Consider the following 26225-nt stretch of genomic DNA (forward strand, 5'->3'; position numbering starts at 1 on the left):
GCAAATATATTGTTTCAAATCTTGTTAATTAACGTTAGTAGTTTATTTGTCATTCGACAAATATACCTTTATAAACACATTATTTATCTTGATAATCAAATGAACAAGTTTCTGATATTTTTTTAAGAACGAAAGTAGAATTTATAGATAATGTAACACTATTTCTATGAACTTTTATCATCTACCTCCTACTTTGCTAATATCCGTTTCCGTTTCATTTCGCCTAACTTAACTTCCTTTTTGTAATGAATGACGTGTATATCGAATGAAATAGCAACAAAGTGCAAAAGAACAGACAATTTAGATATTGACGTTTTTGCTTTGTTTACCAAGCATTTTTACAGCTCTTGGATTTAGGGCAAGTAGCAGATGAGTCCCTGAACTGCGATGGCTGTCATATATTAACATATTTCCATTAAATTCATGAAAGCTATTCGTTTTGTTCTTTATTTTTAATATTATAAGAGCAGAAGAGTATCAAATGATTATCATATTATATAATTCGATTCCTTGACCAACAAGGGCCATAACACAATCCTAGACAGCTGGCGGGACAAATATCGATGAGTGTGGCCATTGTGTAGCGGAGGGGTCGCTAGGCAACCGAGCATCTGTCACCAAAGCAGCAGAGAGCCCTAGTGGCTGCTGTAGGAACCAGCATCAGGACCAGCCCGAGGTGAGTTCTCTCATGTTTACTCTTTAAATATTAAATATCAGACACCTGTAGGCCTTCTCAGTAAGGGCCAATATAGTTCTTTAGGTTCACTTGACTTAGTTTGTTCGTTTGAGCCCGAATTATGAAGCCCAGTCTTGTGTATTTAGCTTCTTGGTCCATGGTCCAGATAGTCTACTTCATTCTCTCTGCTTTCATACTAAATCTGTTGCTTATTTCTTACATACACATACAATTTCTTTTAGCATAAATTGTGTATTGATACCAGGTGATTCTCTAATATATTCTGACCATTTTTCAATTATTTTGAGAAAAATTATATCTTAAATCAAAATGACTACAGGAAATAGTATAGTAATAATATATCTATATTTTTATTTCTAGCGATTAATAACCATGAAAAAAGTGTTTTTCACAATTTATGATTTGTTTATTTACAAATATTCAACTATAATTCTAGTAATGGAAAATGGAAATACTTTGAAAAAAAGTATTTACTACATTTAATTTTCTACAAAATTAATAATTATCAGTTAAATAAATTAAACTGAATATTATTGAAAAAAAAAATTGCGAAATCTGGCATTTGGTTAATGCCAATTGCCACGGTTAATCAGCCGACACAGTAACCATTCTTCCGATTAACTAGCTTAGTGAGAAAAAAAGAAAGTGAATACATGTTCTAATTATGTAAAACTAGAGAAATTTTGTATTAAAAAATTCTGCATAGGATTTCTTCAAAAAATGACTTGCTGTCTTTGTTAATTTATACATTGAACATATTTTGTCCTTAGCTGTTTTCAAATGCATAATGAAATCAATACATACATATTAGATTTTTCATAAAGCAGTATTATTTTACATTTCTTATACTGTAAATATTTCCTTTTTAAATCCCTAAATCTTCGTGTGAATAGTAAAACAGGAAGCTGTCAGAGTTCCAGTTCCTTGGTTGGAGGCTCTATTCCAAATTTTGACCAGAGATCGGTAAATTAATTAATTACTGTAATCAACTTATTTCTGTCCTGGTCAAAAAACCTGATATCATAAATTATATTAGGAAAATTTATTAGTCTGTTGGTTGTAATCATGTTTATTTTAGTATTTATTTTATATATTTTCAATTTATATTTTTTTTTCTACAGGTTTCCAGTTTGAAATTGAATAAATCAATCTAAATGGATGGATTTTTAGGCAACTTTCTTTTAAAAATATTTATTTTAAATTAAATTAAAATATGAATTATAAACTTATCCCAAATAATATCATAGTTCCACAGGCTATATGTAAATGTGTGTGGCTATATTTACAAATATAGTCCTCCCTTAATTTGTTCTCCCTTTAGTACTTCGTCAGCTTTTAAAATACCATGTCCCAATCTACCAATCTGTATACTCTTCCCATAGAAATTCAGTCTTCAAAATATTTTTTGTTATTTGTGATATCTCAATCTAGAATTCCTTATGTATAATTATAAGCACATTCTAAATAGCAAATAAATAGTGCTTGTAATAATTGAAGAGTTTGCAATCAAAAGTTTATGTATTAACTTCCGAAAACTAAATCTTTTTTTTTTTTTAGCACATTAAATTTAAAGGTGCTGAAAAAACTTTTAGCTTTAATTGAATGATTCTATGCATATATCTATATATGTAGATTTATAGATAGATTCATTCAATTCAAACTAAAAGTTTTGTGTGTATATATATGTAGAATTTTAATGTGCTAAAAAAAAAAATTTAGTTTTCGGAAGTTAATATATAAACTTTTGATTGCAAACTCTTCAATTTTTACAAGCACTATTTATTTAAACATAATTGAATATTGTTTCCCTTGGTCCAGTATAATGAAAACTGAGTAAGTGAAAAAATTAGTGGTATTTGAAGGACGCTGTTGAGGAGAATGTACATATAATTGTACGTGATAAATTCCAGATTGAGATTTCACAAATAACAAAAAATATTTTGAAGAAAGAATTTCTATGGGAAGAGTATACAGATCGTTGGATTGGGACATGGTATTTTAAAAGCAGACGAAGTACTAAAGGGAGAACAAATTAAGGGAGGACTATATTTGTAAATATAGCAACACAAATGTACATATAGCCTGTGGAACTATGATATTATTTGGGATAAATTTATAATTCATATTTTAATTTAATTTAAAATAAATATTTTTAAAAGAAAGTTGCCTAAAAATCCATCCACGTAGATTATAAATTTTACAAACTATCAATTAGTCCTTCTTTCTTTATCATATATCTTTAACTTTATTGATAAATATACCAAAGAATTACCTAATGATTCCCCAATTTTTTTAAAAATAAATTGACGAAGTAAATTCATGGGTTTTAACATAGCGGACCAAGAAGAGAAAGAATATAACAATAGGGATAGAATAAGAATAGGAAGGACCCTTAAGATGGAGGAGGATTCCCAAATGTCAGTCTAAATATTTAAATAGTCTAAGTATTTTTTCAAAAAAAAGAAAAACATTTGGAAGGGAGAAAAAAAGAAATTTACTAAATATTAATATAATATCAATTGAACCTTTCCGAGGTAGAAGATTAGTACATAAACAGATTTTTGTTTGTTTAAACTTGATATACATTTTTTCTTGGAATATGAGTTGAGTAAAATAATAGAAAATATATCAAAACAGAAATTTGTATCAAATATAATTTATTTTTTCAAATTTGTTTGAAATTATTTTTAATTGATTTGAAATAACTATTTTATTGAAAGGTTGTTGAAAATTAAATACTATTAAACAATTAAAAAAAAAAATTGCAAAACCAACACAAATGAGGACAGGACAAATTATCTCCAACTTTTGTTATAAAGTTTTCTACAGTCACATTTTTGGGCATATGATAAATAAAAAAGAGATTTATAATTAAAAAATAAGAAGAGTAAATATGGTGAATAAGACGGAACTTAATAATTAAAACTGATAATTGCTTCTTTATCATGGTTAGAATTTGAACAACTTTAAGATGGGACTTATTGTTATGCTTCGAAATAAAGTAATCTTGCATTAAAAGTTTGAAATATATTTAACTTTCTTTTCCCTACATCACACTAAATAGACTATTATGCCATTCTCTCTCTCTCACACAGCTCAGTAAAAGTTCCTTTTTGTCATGAACTCATCTATATCTTGTTTATATTCCTTAAGCATATGCACATCAAAATATGATTCCTATCCATGCCACTTATGCTGCATAGGGGGCAAATCAGTGGGTCTGCTGTGCCTATCCGATGTAGGTGTTTTTGGAGAAGATTGTGTCCTATCATTAGATGGAAACAAGCCACTCTCAACACTTGTAAGATTGTTGGAGATTCGTTCATCCAGCTTCTACCACTTCTTACCTTCAGCTTGGACTTTATGTTTGATGTTTGTCCTGTCCCTAGAGTAAGAACATATATTGGATTTTGCTTTTCTGCAAGCTTGTGGTCTAACAAGCCAACTTTCCGCACAAATGAGCTTTTCTAGCTTGTCAGCTTGTTCATTGCCATGTACATAAACGTGGCTTGGAATCTAATCAGAGTTAAAATGGTTCAAATATTCTGTTAAATTCTGGTGATCAATTAGTTTATTGAGAATAACAGAAGGAGGAAGAAAAGTACTGGAAAACCTGTAATTATTTTTAAATTAACTTGAAATGCATTGATGCAACTATTAATCATCATGAATGCAACCACAAATCAGTAGATAAATTTATCCTCCTAAGTGTGTAGGTGTATATGCTAAAGAAAAATTTCAGTCAAGTTCTGACCTGCGAGTTGTTTTTTAAACACAGAGTAAATGTCAACTTCATTTTCTTGATATGATAGGTATTTAAACTAACGCACCTTCTGTAGTTTAGAGTTTAAATCCACTTTGAATGCAATAAACAACATGAACATTGGTGACATTATTATATGACAATAGCAGAGATGTAATTATTGTATGGACTAACCTTAAGAATGCTAATAATCAACTAAGGCCTATATATAGCTATATATGTTATTATTAAATCATGAAAAAGACAATTAAACTTTATGTAATTATACGACTGTTCAGGACACTGATGGATGGTCTAGGCTATATGTGCTCTGGCGGAGGGACCGGAGGGGAAGTGGCAGGAAGAAGAACTCCCCTCGGAGCTGTTGGCATTGGTTCTCCATATTACTTCCCTCCATCATCTTCAACAGTGCAGTCAGATGAGAACAATCCAGACCATCAGCAGAACCATGGAAACAGGTATTTCCAAGTTTCATTTTTGATTATGATAAACATAATCCATGCAGAATAATAAGTCTAAAATTTAAAAATATTTGATATATGTTATTAAATACTTATTTGAATAAACAGTTATAACATTTCCTCTATGAATATCAGCTTTTTCAGCTCACAAACACGATGACCTATTTAATAAGATTTTATTGTCTACAATTTTTTTTTTTTAATTTATTTATTATTAGGAGTATCCTTGGTCCTATCCTTTATACAGTTTTCACAGCTCACATCCCAATCTATCCTAACACTATCCTCACCACGTATGCTGATGACACATGTCTATTGTCAGTGAACAATGATCCTTACATTGTATCCCAAACCCTCCAATCCCACATCACTACCCTTGAAGAATGGTGCCAAAACTGGAGGATTAAAATAAATTCCAATAAATCCCACCAAATCACATTTACCCTTCAACGTAAACCCATGACCTCTTGCCCTACAGTATCCTTTAATAATACCCCACTTATTCCTGTCGAAAAGATCCGTTACTTAGGACTACATCTTGACAAACGACTGATATGGAATCCTCATACAAGACTAAAAGGACAAGAAACTGCTCGTAGATTCCGACTATTGCAACATTTACTAGACAAACAGTCTAAATTGGCAATCTATTACAAAAGATTGATCTACATGACTATTATAAGGCCTATCTGGACATACGGAGTTGAGCTTTGGGGCTCCACTAAACCATAAAATTCCTCCAGAATCCAATCCTTACAGTCCAAAATCCTTTGAAAAATTCTTAATGCTCCTTACTTTGTCACAAATCAAGTCATCCATCAGGACCTCAATGTTCCATATGTTGCCAATTTGGCCAGAACCAGATACCGTTCCTTCCATAATAAACTTCTCAACCACCCAAATCCACTTGTTTCTGACCTGGCTTCTCCTTCATTACCTAATAATCCTCCTAGGCATCTGAAAAGAAGATGGCCTTGAGATCTTCTCCTCTGGAAATGAGGATGGAGTTCTATCAGTGGGTAGATTTTCGACATGTTTATGTCATGTCACTATGTCACCTACAGCAAATTTACTTGTTGTTTACAGTTGTAAATAACATTAAATAAATTATTTTAAAAAAAATTATTTATTGAAATTTACAACTGTATTTAATAAAAATTGCATCTATTAAATGTGATGCATTTTAGGAGATTGACTTCTATAAAATTTTATGCAAGATACTAGTTTACAAATACAAAAGTAACATAGGAAAAATATATTTATCAAAAATTGTATCTTTATCTTCAAGCAGCTACTACTGATCTTAATCACTTATCAAATAATACAGATTATCTGTTTCTTTTTCATTGAAAATGAAATATTACGTAAAATATTTAGACCAAAAAAGTTGAGTTAACAGGAGAGTTCAGGAGGCTACACAGCGCTGAATTGAGGGAACTGCATCCGCTAAATATAACTCAGGTTACTGCATTGCAGCAAACAAGATGGGTGTGTAAGGTTGTGGGTCTTAGTAATGAACTCATGCCTATTATTATTTATGTTAATAAACTCTGTACCAACAGGTAAATGTCCGAGGGGTAAAACAAAATGTAGATGAAAAGATTTTCTTAAGTCTGCTTTGGTAGATTTGGGTTTGGAGGTATTCTCTACAGATATTATAACAAGGTTGAATATCTTTATATGGCTTCTTTTTGTTTTGGTGGTGCTAATTTCACTTCTTGAAATAATTCTACTGGATGTCACAAATTTATGCTTCAACTTACCCAAAATTGAAGGCATATAACATTTTGTTAGATTTGAGTGGATGAGAACTGATCAAAAATTGCTGATTAGTGGATTCTTTGATTATATCTCATGTTGGATGACTTGGGAATTAATTTGGATGTGTTCTGGTGTAGTTAAAATGTCTTACAAATTAAAATAATCTTCTTTAAACTCATAGAAATTGCCAATACTCTCTGAAAAATAATACAAATAAATTATTTTATAGGCTAGCAGTAGGCCAAGCAAGCAGTGTAAGTGGTCCGGGTGGGAAAACCAAATCAAGGCAGGGTAAGCTGGTCAGGTTGAACATCAACGCTAGGGAGAGGCGGCGCATGCATGACTTGAACGATGCTTTGGATGAACTTCGATCAGTTATTCCATATGCTCATTCTCCAAGTGTTAGAAAGTTATCAAAAATAGCAACTCTTCTCTTGGCAAAGAACTACATCCTGATGCAAGCAAATGCCCTTGATGAACTTAGACGTCTCATTACTTACCTGCAGGTAAGAACTTTATGTTTTATGTAGTTTATGTTTTACTAAGAAATAATTCATAAATAATAATAATAAATAATAACATTTATGACTCAAGTTAAATTATATGAATCTAGAAATTGATTAAAAAAAAGTCTATCCTATTAAAATAAATAAAAATCTCACTTTCTGCTTATAAGAATAAAACATACAGTAGCCATATAAAAATAAGGCAGGTCTTGGCTATAGTCCCCAGATGCAAGCTTTTTAGAATAGCAATTTTAATTGTGTTATCATTTTTTTTTATTACTGGTTATTTTATTCAAAGTCCTTTTATGATAAAGATAACTAAATAGCTTGTTCTAAATTAAATTTTAAAATAACCATCCTTTAAATTTAGCTATGGAGCAGTGCATATTATTTTTAGTAGCCCACGGGCAGCAAATACCATAGGATGGCCTGGCTTGGGATATCGCTAAATTTACAAACATCTATTAAGTGGTGCCTACATTTAAATTATTATGTATAAAAGAGTTGTTAGTCAATATTGCCTCCTGCATTAACTATCAATGTTTCTTACATTACCCATCAATCATTTTACTTTAAACTACCAATTCTTGCCTTAGAAAATGGTTATGGCAAGAATTGGTCGGATCTTTCCCTCTGATGGATATGTTTTTCACAAAGCCTCATAATTAAGTATAATAAAATGTTTTATATGACCTGGTGATAAAAAAATCCTATTTTTAATAAAGGAAATCATGATTTTAGAGTAAGGAATTTATTTTTTATATAATTTAGTTAAGTAGGCCATACCATATTACACATTCCTTCTTTGATCTTTACAACATTATTTTTTAGCTAATAATGATTTAATAAGAAACAAACATTTATTTTTTTAATTTTTGGGATTATTAGGGGTGGAAAATAAGAAAAAACATTATTTGTAAACAGTATTTATTACAATAATTTATTTAACTTTTGAAATCAACTATAAATATTTACTGTCGTTTTTATTTGCTTATACAATTTTATTATTTAGGTATACAATTATGATTTACTGCACATAAAATTATGTAGATGTGTTGATTAAAAAAAAAACATAACCATGAATAAAATTTGAACTAGTTACAATCTAAACAAGAAATCAAAATAGTAATATTTTTTACTTTTGAACTATTTACTGTCTAAAACTAGTTACAAAAGTATTGATATTATTATTATTATTATTTATAGCTTAACTATTTACAGTTAAGAACAAACTAAAACCAGGAACTAAAATATTAATATTATTATTATTGACATTTAAACTATTTACAATCACCAACTCTTTTCAGATGCTAACTATTTGCAATCTATAACTATAAAGTTAAATATTTATTAGATTAATTATTTATTATATGATATTTATATCTAAACTATTAACAAAATCAAATTATTTATAATACTCACTAAAAATAAAATAAAAATCAAGCTTTGTGTGCTTTTAAAAAACACTGTGGTATCACACAAACTGTGCTGACTGTTTTTGCTTTTGGAGGATTCGAACCAAAGATTTTAATTTTGTCATTGATAAATATATTTAAAAAATACGCACCAGAGGGAAATTTCATCATGTGGCAAAATAAAAATTGTGTACGTCTGAAAGAAAATAGAAAAATTATTTTTTAATTAAATGTTTCAACGATACTTTTATCTCCCTAAAAATATTATATCTACAAAATTTTACTAAAATATAGCAATAAATTAATCCTATCTCCGAATATGAATCGATCGGTACCTCCACCATGTCCCATTGAACCAATATGGAGTCGTGCTAGTCTCTTGGCATATATGTGTGCCTTCCATCAGCAGCCGAGTATCATTATGGCAAACATGTAAGCCACCACCAATGGATGGGTTAATACATAATTATTTTTACTATATATGATACAAAAAAATGATACTTTGGTTGCTTGAAAATATTTATATTATGGGAATTTTTTTTATTTTTTCACCTATTAAAGCCTGAGGACATATAGTAATCTACCACAAAAAGTCTTTGAGATTTCTGTTAATTTGCATGTATTTAAGTCCTATGAGTTAAAATAGGGATTTTAAAAAATGTGTAGATAAAAAATTAAATCTATGAAATGAGAATATATGATCATTGGAGTTAATAAAGTAGTTAAGAAAAGCTCATATTCTTTCAATTTATCACTGCTTATGAAATTACTGTCATTACAACAAATAAAATTTATTTACTAATCTGTTAAATAGGCTCAGGGTCCCATGGCTATTCCACCAGGATTTGATCTTCACGCAGCCATGTTCCCTAAACCTCCAGGGTCACCTCACCAGTCGCTGCCAGAGTCCGACCAGTCCTGAGACTTCTAGTCAATTAAATTCTTATTTATAAGAATATTTATGTTGCCTATTGTATTGGTAATATAATTCTAAAGCTAGTCACAAAACTAGTCAATGGTAACTGCACAGATAAGTTTTTTGTTATTTTCCTTTTTATTATATATATATAAATGATATATTCTGTGAATAGCTTAAATAATTCTAATTTAATTCAGCTATAATGAATATATCTGAGAATTTTAATTGTTTGTTTTTTACCAAATATCTAAGTAATAAAATATTGTTACGTATGATAAAATTGAAAACTAAATACGACACATTGGATTTTCATTGAGAATATTTTTTTTATATATATTTTGCCTTTAAAACCATAATCAAAGAATTCTAAGTCTCTTCAGTGATTTATTTTTTCTTTTATTATTCATACTAGTTACTGATATTAATAGTGTCAAAATAAAAAAACTGAATAATTTTCCTTCACACTACAGCATCAGAGACTCTGAAGTATACTATTTACAATAACTAGGAGTGTACTGATGAGAGAAATGCTCAGTCTTACTGTATGAAGGAGGCCTGTGCAAAACTGAAATGAGTATAGGTGGGGAAGTAACATAAACAAGGAGCAACAACAACATCCAAAGTTCAATAAAAGATAGAGAAAAGTAAACAAAACAGATGAAATACTAGGAAAATATTTTTGTTTATTTCCCAATATGAGCAAATTGCTCAAGACTACACCTTTCCTGGATTAATATTATGGGATCTAAGTTATAATTATAAGGATTCAGTTCTAATCTTAACATTAATCTAAAATAAAACTCTGAAATGCATTAAAAATCATTAGATAGGCTAAAAGTTTTTGATGAACAATATCAAGTTCAATAATCATTCATTCATAAATAGGTTATAAAAATTAACCCACAGAAAGTTTTCAATTCAGTTTGAATCAGCTGATTGATGTTCCATCAAATTTCAAAACCATGGATCCCACATCACTATCAACATCCCTTGGATACCCTATCACTAGTGAGTGATACTAAATGTAATATGTAAATAAATATAACATCCAAGGGATGTTATATTTATTTACTTTTGTAACTTTCCATAAAGCAGATCTGATTGAGGTTGAACTTTTAGTTTTATTCGTTTATACATTTTATTAGTTTTGGACCAGTATAACTTTTTAATTCACTCATTCATATTAAGTTATAGACATGTTCCATGAGCCATGACACATTAGGCATGGTATTTATTTATTTATTATTATTTAATAAATAATTTTCCTTTATTATTTTTACAATAAATGTCCTGATGTTATTTATCAAATAATACAAAAAAACAAAAAACATATTCATTAAATTTTAATGAAAATCTAATGTGAATATTTTATTTTTATTTTAAAGAATATGTGTGATTTTATTTTTTATCTCAATACCGACAGAGCCTAGGCGTTCAGCAATACAACTGTGATAGCACCTGCCATACCCAATACATAAAATTCTTTGTCGTTTATTATTTAGTTCTCATCTAGTTTAAGTAAGTGAGAGATATTGAAATTTTGTTATACATTGTAAACCATTTGTATTATTATGATTGGGAAATTATTATAAATGAATATATATATAAAAATGGTAACAGAACCTTAATATGATAAAAATAAGTGTGTGATAATTTTAGTATTAGATAAAAGAAATGTAGTATATTATTTTTAAGAGGAGATCATAGCATTTATACAAATTGCTTGATTAAGTAATAATTGTATTATTGGTGTTATCTAATGTAGGTAATTTATGTATCAATATTTTTTTCTATTTATGTTTTTTTCTTCTTTAATAGCAATAATATAATAGATTTAAATTGAAAATAAATTTTATTTCAGACTGCTATGAAATAGCCAAATTATTTCCTGTTCCTTTACTCAGTTTATTACAAAATTAAGTTCAACCTTTTTTCTGAACTAAGATCCAGTTTTTTGTTTCCATTTTAGAAAAAATTCATACTTTTAATCTATCAATCTTGATTTTTTGGTATTTCACAAATAATTTTCAAGTACTTTTATTGAACCCGGTGTGCAAATGGTGGTCATTTTGTTTCAGCTTTTCAGTCAATTTTAGTTTTTGTACCACATTTGAACTTTTTAAAAATTATTCAACACAAAAAAACTGCGTGTGTGCACTTGCTATAATTATCTGTTTGAAAAGTCAGATAAGTAAGGCTATTATGGAGGGCGGGAGTGGAGGGTTTCACGCTATTTTTCAATTTCAGGCGCTTTTTAAATATTGCTCGATTCAACTATCTTAAAGTTTCCTCTTCCCGTTTTAAGCTAATATTTCAAAAATGATTTACGATTGTTGCTCCCTGGGGGTCTTTATCAATGCTTTGACTCATAATTTACCACAAAATAAAACAATATAAAAACATTAAAACAAAAACATATAACTTCAATAATAACTAAATATAACTTTAATAACCAATTTCTCTTCGAACACTATCTTGAGAATTACTTGTTCATGCTGGAAAACCTGGATAGGTAGAGAGTATAAAATAAAGTGTGAACCTACTCATACAAAGGTTCAGTTAATTATTGAGGTACTAACAGTACTTCCTGAACAATTGAGTATTGAATCCTTAACAATTGAGATAACAACAGTACTTCCTTACTAAGTACTGGACCCTTGACCCTTCATGGGTTGTAGCAGTACAGATTTTAACTGTTTGATGAACTAATAAATAATGAGTAATACCAAAATGAGTAAAACATAGCACACTCAGCTAAAGTTTCTGAGGACTATGAATTGTAGATAGAAACAGTAGGAAAGAAAATTGCACTAGGTAGTAAGAATACATAAGCGAATCAAAATAAAAGTAAATTTGAGGTAGGTGAGAGACAAACACTGTCAAAAATATCCAAAAAGCTCACTTAAGAGATTAGTTCTTCCTAATTATTCCAGTACTAGTAAAGCTACTGCAAACTTATCTCAGATGAGTACTGTTATAAAATGAATCTTAAACCACTTTGGTAAATGTTACAACAATTTCATTCTTATAAGTAGGCTTTATTTTACGATGAAACAAGAACTTGTAATACATTCTTTAGGCTTGGGCCAGCAATATCATATGGGTAGGATAGATTGAATCCAAGATTATATTAATGCTTGACATATCAAGAGACTAAATATCATAAAATGTGCTTTAGGATTAAATGTGATAAGATGATTACAATAAATCTGATCACTCAGTTTTTGGTAATTAAAAGATCTCTTTATAAACATTTTTAAATTGTTGTAAATGTGATAGTAATATACACCATAATGAAGTTGCCTATCCCATGCTCATTTCAGAATTATAAGCAAGGACTGGGTGTAGATACTACCATTTTTTAAAGTTTCATTGATGCTTTGAGTCTCAATTTATTTTTTAGTTGCTAATAAGTTGAAATTGAACGAGGATAAAAAAAAAGCCAATCTTAATAATTTTCAATCACCTTTTTTTTTTTTTAAAAAAAAAAGGGTTAAAGCACTGCAGCCTATAAGGCTTATTTTGCACCATTGGCATTACAACACCATAACATTACAACGCTATAACATTACAACACTATAACATTACAACACTATAAGATTACAACGCTATAACATTACAATCCTATAACATTACAACATTATAACAAACTAATTAAAGTTTGAGATGAACAGATTCAATGAATCTAATTGTGTTTAAAGGATTGATCAGTTCACACTGTATGGGGTCTACAATACTATCTACATTAAACAGTGCTAACCTCATGCCTGCAAATCGGTCACACCAGCAAATGATGTGGTATGCCATTTCATCCTCAGTATTACAGAATCTGCACAGAAGTGATCCTGTAAGCTTAAGGTTGGACATTTCTTATTCAGTCTTCAGTGACCTGTGAAGATTTCTGTGATTTTCCTCAACGTACTCCTATCTCTAAGCACAAGATAGAACCCTTTCTCGATGTCTTCGGTGTGGTCGAAAACTAAGTTGCAGATATCAATCAACTCCTTATTCAGCACCCGGAGCCTCTTGAGGAGAGCTACTCTAGCAATCACCTGCCAGGAGGTAGCAACTCTAGAAACTTTAAGTAATCCCTTGATATCTCCAGTGTGGAGAGGAATACGTTCCTCAATGCCAATGCCATGGACTAACTGGTCAACCAGTCTTCAGCGGACTGGCAGGTCAGGGCACAGCCACACATCATGTTGCCACTTTTCCCTCCTCCTCCCAATCACCTTAAAATTGTTCTTCCTATTCCGACCCTGTTCCTAAATAATAATCCTATAAACTTTTATTTAACAATCAAAAACCTTAGAATTACCTTTGATCAAACCCTTTCCTGGAAAAAACATGTTTCTGATATCTCCCATCCTACCTTTTCAACTTTAAAGAGATTAAATTATCTTTGTCATCTATTTTCATTTGAAACTCCTACACTCCAAGTTACCTCCCTAATGTTCCCTCACTATGACTACTGTTGTGCGGTATATGGGGATCACATGGCACTGAGGATGTATGTCACTAAGGATCTTAAGGCAAAACTAAACTAAAATCTATATACAACGGCACATTGAATTGCAACTTTTGCCAGATCTTTCTTTTTCAGTTTGTCTTTCCTGTGGAATTCCATTCCTACTTCCATTCATCGATCCACCCTTCCTACGTTAAAATCCTGCTAATTCCATCATTTTCTACCCACTGAGTTCCAATTGAATTAAAATTCTATTCTTATAAATATTTTCTTTATAATTTATTGATATGATAAGTTTATTCTTTCATTTTTTTCTGTTTAAAGTTACTTTGTTATGATTTGAAATTTTTTTTCTATGTATTAATTATTTTATACTTTAGTTTGATACTCTAATGCCTTACTATTGTTTATTTTTTTTTTATAAGGGGACATGTCCCCAAAATAAATAAAAAATTTATCATCATTGTTATTAAAGCACTAAATCGGCCCCAACCTCAATACATTCTTCCTGAGCACCACCATTCCATATTGTTCAAATCAAACTATAATTCTAAGATAAACTTTATTTTTAAAATTCCAAAAATGACAAAACATATGAAACATAGAAATTAGCAATACATTTCACTAAATATTTAATCTTTATTAATAAACTACAATAAGAAATAGAATAATATTGTTTATAATGCACTTTTATAATATTACAATATATTATGATAACTACAAATACCTCTTAATAAAATATTTGCTACATGAGAGTGAATTTATAATAAATAATATTTAAAAATCTTGAGAGCTTCAACAAGTCACTACTCTGTCATTCTTGACATCAAGGTGGCCACTGAATAGGTAAATTGTAACATCTTAAAAAAAGAAAAAGAAGAAAAAGTTAATAAGTTATAGCTTAAAGTCAACTATAAATAGTGAGCATGATAATTGTTTTTCATAATTGCTATAACACCATAATTATAAAAAAGAAAGTAGAAAATAATTTTATTAATTTTTATTTTTACCCCATTCCATGTAATTTATTCACAATACTGAATGACATTATTAAAATCATATCATAAATAATAATCCCTATTAATTTCATTTTACATAAGGAGGAGGCCAGATCTGGAAAAGTTAGAGAGCTTTATGAACTAGGAAAAGTCAGGAAATATTATCAATAGAACACCAAGCATCGGTTAGTTTTACTAGCTTAGGAAACCAAGTGCAACTTCTCTGTTACAGATCAGAAACATTATCTGTCACAATACATATTGTGGTTAAATGTTAACATTCACATAATAATGGTATATACACTTGGTTGTCAAATGTTTATTAAATAAATGTGTAATCACACATGAATAATCATTCAAATCAATTTATTTGAAAATAAATATTGGCAGCTATTCAATTTTTAACAAAAAGTTTATTTTACTTGTAAGTTCTCTGACATAATTACAAGCAAATAAAATGGTGTAACATGAATTTTGAAATATATCCACTCATTATCTTTATCAAAATAAGTCTTAAAATAAATTATATCAAGGAAGGACTGACAAATTGTACCATTTTTTTTTTACTTCAGAACAGGTCCTGTAATATATTAAATCATTGCTGAATACATCAAGTGTATGTACTCAGGTTATATTTTTTTCTCTATGAAAAAAAAATTGTATTTCTATTACGCATCACCTATATATTCCATCTGTTCTATTATACAATGCCAATTAATAATGTTATAACCTCTGCCCTTCCCCTCCAAGTTATCCCTAAGAAATAAATTAATATATACTTTACATTATCTTAAATATTATATTGAGGATCTATAACCATATTTTACCGCTATAATATAATATTTTACCATTTCAACTTACAGCCATGACGGTTTCCACATTGACAGGGTACATCCTGACTGCAGTGAGAGTCACACCTTTCCTAGCACCAACCATCACCATCTGGACAGCCTTTCTAAACTGGATATCCTTCTTGTACCAGTCGCTACTGTAGATGGCAAACTGGAGGTCTGAGCTCTGTTTGTGAAAGAACACTTAAAGACAGCCCTTGTAAAAGCAAAATGAGCAATATTAATCTTTATTAAAGCCAACTTATAATCATTAAAAGACAGTTATCTCGGTATTCTACCTACTTTAAATGCTCTTTTGGGGTTTCTAGTGGTGTAGGTAGTTTCTAAGATATGAAGCTCCGAATGAAAACTCATGAAAAATAATGAATTATACATAGTTTTCATTAAAGTAATAAAAAATCGGGGTCAATTAACTGACTTTTTTTCATCCCTGAGGTTATTTTACTAATACTATGGTACAAACTATTGAATAAATCAAAGCAAAATGAAGACAAAATACTTTTTGTTAATATGCAGATCTGCCAGTATTCAAGCAAAGCCGGGATATTTTTCACCCAAAAGCAAGTATAACATTATTAATTTTATGGCTTATTGCCATGCTACGACAATCATAATTACATTTTATTCTGATAATACTGTGACATTTAATAGTTTAAGATAGCATGCTTGGTGAATTTATATTAAATGCTGACACAATAGCAGTGATGGTTTCAGAACTTGGAAATTAAGATTGCCAGGAGAAAGCAAAAATTAATTTAACGAGTTTTTGAGGAAAAGGCTCAACTGATAATAATAACAAGTTTGATAGCTCAAATTACTCATTGAATATTTTGCTACAGCGAGTCCACAGTACAGATAAAAATATTGTATCAAGTTTGTTTAGTCTCTCCATCTGCAAACTTGTAAGATATTAGATCAAAACACAGTGAGATGTCTTGTATAGAAATTTAGCTATTAATAATAAAATGCTGACTATTATTATATTATGCTAAATAATTTACTGTTATATAAATAAAAAGAACATTGTTTAATCAAAATTCACATAATTCATTTCTCTTTTAGATATGTTTTAAAAATTAAAATTAATTAGGATTACATATTTTATTAAAAAAGTTTCAAAAACAAATTAACAATTTATACAACTAAAAGTAAGTCATTTTTATACTATCAAATATTTTTTTAAGGCAACTTCATATAAAATATAAGAAACTATTGCGCTAACTATAAATTTTATATCTTAATTCAATGAACTAATAAATTTAATCACTGTTTCTTTCTTTATTTCACTTACCTTGAATGGAACATATAGTAAGGGAAAGTTTTGTGATCCTGCAAAATTTCTAATTCGAGTCCTCAATAATCAAGACCAACAGGGTTAAAGTTTTTTGAATACCATCAAATGTTGTCATTTGAAAATTTTTAAAGATTTGCAAACCTTGGCTATTTAAATCGCTTAAAATATTATCCGTTTGACAGTCAGGGGACATTCTTATGAGAACTACTTTCTGTTTTATTTCATATTTTGGAGTATAGGAGTGATATTGAAACTTGAGTAGTATTTAATATCACGCTTACTACATGGGTGAAAACTTTAGTTTTTTTGGAATTTAGACTACATTATATTTCCGAATCATAGTCATCTTGATAGGAAAAGGGAAAAAAAACTATTTTGAGTCGGGATTTTATTTCGGGTTCAATCTCTTCATTTTTTAAATAATGTTCAGATTTTCGTTTTTTGATGAGTAATAATTTTTAATAAATATCTCCAGAGAGCATATTTTTTTTAACGGTAATGTCAAAAAATTGTCAATAGAAAAAGAAGAAAAAAGTAGATTAATAAATAGATAATGTTGATAGTAAAAACAATAGAAAGAGAGAAATAAATTAAAAAGAATATTAAGCAAGTTGTCATTGGGGCTACTAGAACTAGACTGTAACAATTACAAAAAAAAAGAGTTAATTTACGAATAAAGAAAGATTTTTGGTTATACTGCCAAATCTGAACAGCCCAAAAGAGCATATTTTATGCAAATAATTCGGATTATTTATAAATAAAAGGCTAGCAGTTTCTTTGCATTAGTAATTGAGGCGTTCCACTCCAAAATCAGCCAAAACTATTATCATTCTTTGAAGATAGATGATAGAAGAGTCCCAAAGCATGTGTTCTTTAGCTGTTCTTGGGAAACAAATATTTTAGCTACAGATAAACAAGTACCAAAACCGTTAGTTAAAAAATTAAGAGTTTGAAAATGAACTTGCCAAATTTTGTAATGCAACGTCTCAATCAATCGACTCAAAGCTTGAATAAAAAAAAATATATATTCTCCCGAACTTACGGCCGTTTCTAGAGCTGATGACCCAAAGCAGAACATAGAGACTTCAACACCTTGATATGCCAGGAGCAACATGAATTTGAATATGAACATCGGTTTAGTCGATTTTCCCTAAAAATAATAAATAAATATTTTTCTACATAAATGTATTTTATTATGTGCATACGTAAATACTTACAAACAGAAATTGGAAAACACCAATAATCAAAACGAAAACACCCATTCCTAAAATCATTGTGACCAATGGGTTGTAAACACTTCGGAGTTCGTTGGCGTAGCTAAAAAATAAATACATGTATAGTCGTGTATTTAGTGTGTATAGAACAAACCCTGCTTAACTAGTGATTATAAGAAAATAAATAATGTGCCAAGGAAATACGATATTAAAACAAAACCAAATTTTGTGATAGCTTCTAAAAACATTTTTTTTTTTTTTTAATAATTTATTTATTGATATTTACAACTGTATACACATATATACAACAAGTAAATTTGCTGTAGGTGACATAGTAACATGATAAAAACATGTGGAGAATCTACCCACTGATAGAACTCCAATAACATTTCTAGAGAAGGAGATCTCGAGGCCATCTTCTTTTCAGACGCCTAGGAGGATTATTAGGTAATGAAGGAGAAGCCAGGTTAGAAACAAGCGGATTTGGGTGGTTGAGAAGTTTATTATGGAAGGAACGGTATCTGGTTCTGGCCAAATCGGCAACATATGGAATATTGAGGTCCTGATGGATGACTTGATTTGTGACAAAGTAAGAAGCATTAAGGATTTTACGAAGGATTTTGGACTGTAAGGATTGGATTCTGGAGGAATTTGATGGTTTAGTGGAGCCCCAAAGCTCAACTCCGTATGTCCAGTCTAAAAACTTAAATATCATTTTTACTTTTATATTAATTCGTCTATCGAAATTATTTTTAATTTGTCTAATCAATTAAAATTCTTATCACATATATTAATTCATTTTTATTTTCCCTAAATATAAGAGTTAAATTAATATTGGATATAATAATATACCACATTTTTTAAAGGTGATATATTCTTTTTTATAGGAACTGAGAAAATTAATCACCCTGAAAATGTTATATATCTTCTATTTATTCATCGAAAGACGTTTCGAACCAATTTTTGTGCATTTTAAAACCCAATATTTAAAAAAATACATTAATTGTAGTCAAAATTCCTTAAGAAACGTATATAAATAATTTTGATAAATATTATTTTTTAAAACCATAGCTATAATTTCAAGAAATTTACTTATTTATATTTATATATAAAAGGGAATGGTAGAATTTATGTACACATTAAACTTTTGAACTAGTGGACCGATTTATTTACGTGCAGTTTTTTTTTTCAAAATGTTCCCTTTGCCATGGGAAGGTTTAAAGATGGCGAAATCCCCGAAATATCGAATAGAAAAAAATTTATGAAGAAAATTGGGCGTTTTTGGTTTGCAGCTCTGAAAGTATAAGTTTTTTCACTGTTATTGTCAATTCGATCGCTTTCCGAGGAATCAGAAAAATCATTAGTGATTCTATTAAGCTATACTATATTCAAGAAAAATTATTTAAAAAAAATAATATCTCTCGGGGTAGAGTAGGTCAATAATTTTTTATTTTAGAAAAGAGCATTTTACATTCGTCTTTAGTGTCGTTTCAAAACATTAGAAATTTTTCACCTCGATTTACTTTTGTCTATAAATAAATCTTTTATCGTTTAAATAAGCATCATAAGGGCGAAATATGGGTTTCAAATAGAAAATAAAAATTCTCACGTCTTATTTTATACCTCCGGTTCTGATTTGTTTAATATCTACCCGGTTTGTGGCCTTTGGTGCAGTTTATAGAGTCAGAAACCATTGCCTAGTTTGGTGTCGATTGCTCGAGTAGTATATGTATATGTTTAATTTAACTAAATACAACAATATTAATCAAACTATCGATTGCGTTAATTAAATCTATATACATCCTCAAATATAGCAATAGTGAAGCATTGCCGGGTCAGCTAGTATACATATATAAAAGGGAATATTTGTCCATAATAAACTTTTGAATTACAGTACCGATATACGTGGGTTTTTTTTTCAAAATCTCCCCTTTTGCCATGGTTAAAGGTTTAAAGATAATTCACGAATTCCCAAGTAGAAATGTTATAAACAAAATTAATCGCTTTTGGTGCGTAGTTCTACGTTTTTCACTGTTATCAATTGATCCGTCTCTTTCCGAAGAACAATAAAATAATATATCTCATCCTATTAAGCTCTATTATATTTACATAAAATAATAAAAACAAAATGTGGCTTGGAGTAAAATAGGTCAACTATTTTTTTTAAGGAAGAAAATCAAATCATATTCGTTTTTAGAGTCGTCTCAAACTGCTAAATACCATTTTTCAAATAAATTAAAAATTATAAATTTTTTACCTCGGTTATTTGGTGATTTTTTCTTTCAGTGATTATTGTTCATATAATCGTTCATAACTCCTCTTCATTTTATCCAATTCCTACGTTAATAGATCCGTGGAAAAGCTATCTCTGGTCTTTCAGCAAACAGCAACTTATATTTAGATTTAATGGCCTGTTAAGGCCGAAATATGGGTTTTAAATAAAGATTAAAAAAATCAACCATTTTATTTTGAATCTCTGATTCTAATTTGTTTAATTTAATCAAAATCTTTTAAAGATTAAGAAAAAATCACCTGAATCGTACCCGTATTAACGATCATACATTGAAGTTAACTCTTCAATTCAATTCAAAGTCATTACAATTTAGTTGTGATGGTTACCGTATTATCACATCATCTATATATATAAATGGGAATGGTCGAATCTTTTTCCACAATAAACTTTTGAATTATATTTTGTATATATTGAGTAAATTTATTGTACCAAATCATAATAATAAAGTATATTTAAATGTTTTACTTTAACTAAATACATAAATTTATATTAAAGTATCAATTTTGTTCATAAAATCTGTATACATCTTCAAATTTAGCAATAGTGAAGCATTGGCGGGACAGGTAGTATTATATATATATTAAAATTAATATCCATTTAAATTATTTAATATTAAAAAAAAAACTTATAGGAGATATATTAATTATAATATCATGAATTTATACAATTGATCGATGAAATCAAATTTATCAACTATTTGACGAGTAGTCTAACTCTAGGTTATTATATTATAATTTTTTTTTTTGGCTTTCCCTTGATTATATTATATAAGTCTTAACGAGTGGCGTAGCGTAGTGGGGGCGAGAAAGGTGGCCCGCCCAGAGCGGCTCATTTAGCGGCGGCGAAATTTCACCTTAAATAATAATATCTTGTAAAACTTTGAACCATTTCATTTATGTCCTTTTTATTTGTAACCTGTAAAATACACGATATGCAAAAAGTTCTTTAGAATTACTATATATTTTAGTCTTTTAATTTGAAATATCTAAATTAGGGGGCAACAAAATTTGTCCTCCTCTCCAGGTTGCTGACTCTCATGTTACGCCACTCATCTTAACCAAATATTTGTCATGAGATTTTAATGATTTAACGATCTTTAGATAAGATGGATATCAATTTTATATTTAATATAAATGTTTTAAGGGCTGAAGAAGTGGCTCGGTCACCTTATCACTAATGGTACAAAGCATTGATCCTTGAATATTCGTTTATTGAAATTCATAGAAAGAGATATCTCGATAAATATATCAATGAAAAGTCTCCAACACTTGACAGTTCGTTTTACTTTATTATTCATATGTTTGATTCCCATAGTTTACTTAATGACCCTTAACTTTAAATCTAATTATTAGTCATGTGTTAGTATACCATATAGCGTAAATTTTGTTACCCCTTAGAATGGCAACAAATACATCGCATTATGGAGAATTAAAGGATTATATTTAAGTCTATGTATCAATATTTCCTATAAAATTTGTAAATTTTCTTTTTTTCTGTTTTAATTAAGTTTATTTCGTTGGTTAATCTACAATGAAACTTAGTTTATATTGATCTGAACAATATGTTTTATATTAATTAATCTCTTTTTTCTTCTTATATTGTCCTCATGTATAATATCAGATCTTATATTGTACCCGTTATTTACAAACTAACTATAACTAACATTGATTGGACCAGACTCCATGGCTACGCTGTTTAAAAGGCAATAAATACATTAATATTATTATTATTATAAGATTTTTTTTTTCAAATTATAGTGCTGCAGAATATTTCTAGATAAGGTTGTTATGTATAAAAACGATTTGTGTAAAAATTTTTAAAGATTTTTGATAATGTTTAATGCATGATTTTAGAAATTGGGTTTAAAAGTGGACATAAATATTTGCTGAACGTCATCCAATTAATTGATAAAAGATCTATGAAGAGTTTCCCTAAAGTTGCTAAATAGATTAATATTGGAGTTTTATTCTGTTTAAACAGCACTAGAGCGTATTTAAACAGCTTCAACTTGAGAACTAATAAAAATCTTTTAATTTCATAGACCAATAGTTTTTTTTTTCAAACAAGAAATCAATATTTTGTGAATTCAGTTTGGTGGATATTTTGGAAACTGCGACTCATAAAAAGATAAACGTTATAGTACAAGAGCCGGGAAGAAAAAAAGGTTGACCCTAATTTTTGATTACTTTAATAAAAACTATGTATAATTACTGGTCAAAACTGATGAGTATGCTAAGTATTGGTAAGGGAAATAAGTAATGGTGGCTGTTTCAAAACCTTAGAAAACATTAATTTTTTATTTGAAGGTCTATATCTTAAAAACTACCGACGATACCAGAAAATCTAAAGGAACATTATTTAAAGAAGAGTAAATTTGCTGAAATATTAGTCCTAATAGAGCTATCTACGTCCAATAGCTCTCGAGATTTAGCCTTTTAAAAAGCAACATTTCATAAAAATGTACTGAAATATCAATAGTTAGTTAATTTATTTTGAGAAACCTATATCTCAGGAATTATGACTGACGTACAGATGTCTATTAGCAATCAAATTAAAGCTGGTTTAATGTACTATAAACTAGTTTATGACATTTACCTTCGTAGGAATAGTAGTTTTCATGATATTTGCTAAAATAAATTGATTTATAGTTGTTCGAACAATAAGTTTGATTTATGAAAAACTTTATTTTAGAAACCATTGGACGTACAGATGTCTGTCAGCACTCAAATTAAAGCTAGTTAAATTTACTATAAAATAATTCATAACTTTTTTCTTTGTAGGATTAGTAGTTTTTATGATTGGTATTGATATTTGAAAAAATAAACTCACAAACTGTTAATTTCTAGTTGTTGGTATAAAATGTTGGATTTTGGAAAAAATATATCTCTAGACCCATAAGACGCCCATATGTCTGCCAACACTCAAAATAAAGTAAATTTAACTTCCTATAAAGTAGTTTATGACACTTGTATTCACATATGAATATAAATTTGGCAAATGAAAATATGTCCGAACAACTATAAATAAATTTATTTTAGCAAATTTCATGAAAATTACTACTCCTGATAATAACTGCTTTTTTTATCCTCTTGGGCTCTTGTACTATTATGTACTAGATTGATTATAGCGCATTTAAATAGCTTAAATTTAAGCTAAAAGGCGTATGGACTTCATCTGTAGAAGTAATAGTTTCCACATTATTTTCCAAAATAAATTCACATAATAATGATTTATTTATTTGGGAAAAAAATTGAGTTTTGAAAAAACTGTCTCGGGAAATATTGAACGTAAAGTGCTCTATTAGGGTCATATTTTAACAAATTTATTCTACATTAAATGATGCTCTATCAAGTTTTGTTAGAGTTGTAGGTACTTTTAAGAGGATGTAATACTGAATGAAAAATTTAGAAGTAAAATGAACGTCATCCAATAAATAACTTATATGTGATTTATTTAGTGGTTTATTCGAAGGCAAATTTGTATTTTACTGAACTTTTTCTATTCTGGGATTTACTTTATTTCTTAATATTACATTTGTGGTCCAATGATTCCAACGTTTGAGACCTATTGTCCATCTTTACGATATATTTTGAAAAATAGTTACAAAGGTTTTTGTAATTTTAGAGTTTTGGACTATAGCCAAATTTTCTTTGTGTTTTTTTTTTTTTTTTTTTTTTTTTTTATGGTGTTTCTTCAATTCTTCAATGTCTTCTTCTGATTTATCTGCCATATTTCCTTGAGATGTGTCATTATTTAATAAAAATCGTGCTACCAAAACATATGTACAATCAATAAATTGTAATAAATTTATATTATTATGTTACCCTACTTTACACTTCTGTTTACTTGTGTTTCACTTCTTTATATATTTGGTACTATTGTTAATTGATATTTTAGAAATATATCTTACCAATAATATCTGTGTAGTGTACCCTTACCCTTCGAATGTCTGTTTTATAGTTAATTTCCTGTTTTATACTTTTTGTGGTGTGTATTGAAATCAACAGAAATATTGAAGGCATGGAAAATAATCATTACTAAAAATCGAAAAGAAAATTTGGCTTTAGTTCAAAATTTTAAAATAACAAAAACTTTATAACTCTTTTTCAAAATAGCCTTAAAATATGGAAAATACGTACATATCACAGTAAATTCGCCTTCGCATTATAAACCACTAAATCAATCACATATCTATCACGTTCATTGTGTGTACTAAATTTTTCGATAATTTTGCATTCAGTATCACATTAACTATTTTATAGAAAAGTACCTACAACACTAACAAAACTTAATTGAATATCATTTAAAATTAGAAGGCTAATAAATCCCAGGATAGAAAATAGCAGTAAAGGATGTATGAAGTTGTAGGGGCGTTTGATTTTCCCAGAATTTGCAATACAGATTAATATTTAAATTTAATATTCGCTTAATCGACGGCGTCTCAATTCCTTGTTTAAGCAAGGTATTGCCATATATTTTAACCCGTTAATTTTAACAAGGTGATACCTCAACAGCCTCTGATGGTCTTTAGCAACAGCGTAAATTTCTTCTTTATTCAGCGATGAATGTACTTCACGATTATTGATATTTTTTCTGTCACAATCGATAGAAAAATGATTCTTCAGCGTAGATACGTGGAGGTTGAGGACTACAAACTGAGCATAGAGGCAGATGAGGACTTGATAGAAGAGGCTGACATAGAGGGCCAACAGGACACCAGACCAGATCATCAGGACTGTCTCGAAGATAAATATCGCCTCGTAGTAGGGCCAGTCCGCCATAGGAAGAGGGTACCAGCCCCCCATGATCTTCTCCTTCCCTCCAACGACCGCCGTCATGCTCCCGGTGCCGTGGAGGAGGTAGTCCACCGATATACTGGGGTCCGCTATCGAGAAGGCGGTGATGCTCAGATCCACCAGGAAAGCTGCAAGACACAGCAGATTAGCTTTAGTCGTTATCTTTTTAAAAATCTTTGCCGCTTCGTCTTTCTTTTCTTCGGGCACGTGAATAAAATCCTTCTTTACCAAACTGTACAGTCTCGACTGGCTGTCCAAACGGAACCAAAAAACCATGACTTTACAACACATCTGCAAAGCCGGTAAAGCGTGTAAATTCAAAAACGTAGCTTTCTGTATGTCCACTTTGATCATGAAGTAGCTCAAGTTCTGACAGAAAATATACGGCACGGCGAGTAGGAGTGTTATAAATACTTGGAACTTGCTGACAAAGTTCTTCTTCCCCGTAGTTCTGTAGTCATTGATGATCCCCCAGACTCCGAAGATCTTGAGGAAGCCGATATTGAGACCGTCGATGACATCGGAGTCCGTGATTGCTGCTAGGTGCCTCATGACTCCACTGAACTGATGCACCCTCAAGGCCAATAATCAAATATAAAGCGGCAATATCAACTGGTTGTTGATAATTAATGTTCCAATTACCGTCCTGATGGGGCAGCTAATAATTGATCAGTATTAGGGCTGCTCTTATTAAGTAACAATGAATAAATGACTCTGATCAAACAAAGCAGGCGCATATTCGATGAAGGACAATCCAAACCTTGACCTGGAATAACAAATTTTATCTAT

General features: G+C 29.6%; 2 protein-coding genes across 2 annotated transcripts; one reads left to right on the forward strand and one right to left on the reverse strand.

Annotated features, from left to right (window-relative positions):
- The first annotated feature begins 554 nt into the window (after positions 1–554).
- Positions 555–11281, forward strand: Oli (Olig family). The gene is made up of 4 exons (XM_014433738.2): positions 555–676; positions 4739–4918; positions 6912–7188; positions 9418–11281. The coding sequence occupies exons 2-4, from the start codon at positions 4746–4748 to the stop codon at positions 9523–9525; spliced, it is 558 nt and encodes a 185-aa protein (XP_014289224.1). The 5' UTR covers positions 555–676; positions 4739–4745; the 3' UTR covers positions 9526–11281.
- Positions 11282–14617: 3336 nt separating this feature from the next.
- LOC106689012 (odorant receptor 4) lies at positions 14618–26021 on the reverse strand. The gene is made up of 5 exons (XM_014433748.3): positions 25147–26021; positions 18351–18450; positions 18176–18283; positions 15850–16005; positions 14618–14850 (listed from the first exon to the last, which is right to left on the reverse strand). The coding sequence occupies exons 1-5, from the start codon at positions 25986–25988 to the stop codon at positions 14797–14799; spliced, it is 1260 nt and encodes a 419-aa protein (XP_014289234.1). The 5' UTR covers positions 25989–26021; the 3' UTR covers positions 14618–14796.
- Between the last annotated feature and the right edge of the window lie 204 nt (positions 26022–26225).

The sequence above is a fragment of the Halyomorpha halys genome, unplaced genomic scaffold, assembly GCF_000696795.3.
Source record: "Halyomorpha halys isolate HHAL.00 unplaced genomic scaffold, Hhal_1.1 Scaffold1257.1, whole genome shotgun sequence".
In the NCBI taxonomy this organism is placed as follows: Eukaryota; Metazoa; Arthropoda; class Insecta; order Hemiptera; family Pentatomidae; genus Halyomorpha; species Halyomorpha halys.

Excerpts from the sequence above, each read along its gene's own strand:
- Oli (XM_014433738.2), top strand. The coding sequence starts at position 4,746 with ATGGATGGTCTAGGCTATATGTGCTCTGGCGGAGGGACCGGAGGGGAA. Across the intron at positions 4,919-6,911 it reads CAGCAGAACCATGGAAACAG|GCTAGCAGTAGGCCAAGCAA; the intron begins GTATTTCCAAGT and ends ATTATTTTATAG. Across the intron at positions 7,189-9,417 it reads GTCTCATTACTTACCTGCAG|GCTCAGGGTCCCATGGCTAT; the intron begins GTAAGAACTTTA and ends TCTGTTAAATAG.
- LOC106689012 (XM_014433748.3), bottom strand. The coding sequence starts at position 25,988 with ATGAGGCACCTAGCAGCAATCACGGACTCCGATGTCATCGACGGTCTC. Across the intron at positions 18,451-25,146 it reads GACCATCAGAGGCTGTTGAG|CTACGCCAACGAACTCCGAA; the intron begins GTATCACCTTGT and ends TTTATTTTTTAG. Across the intron at positions 16,006-18,175 it reads CATCAGCTCTAGAAACGGCC|AGCTCAGACCTCCAGTTTGC; the intron begins GTAAGTTCGGGA and ends TTTCACAAACAG.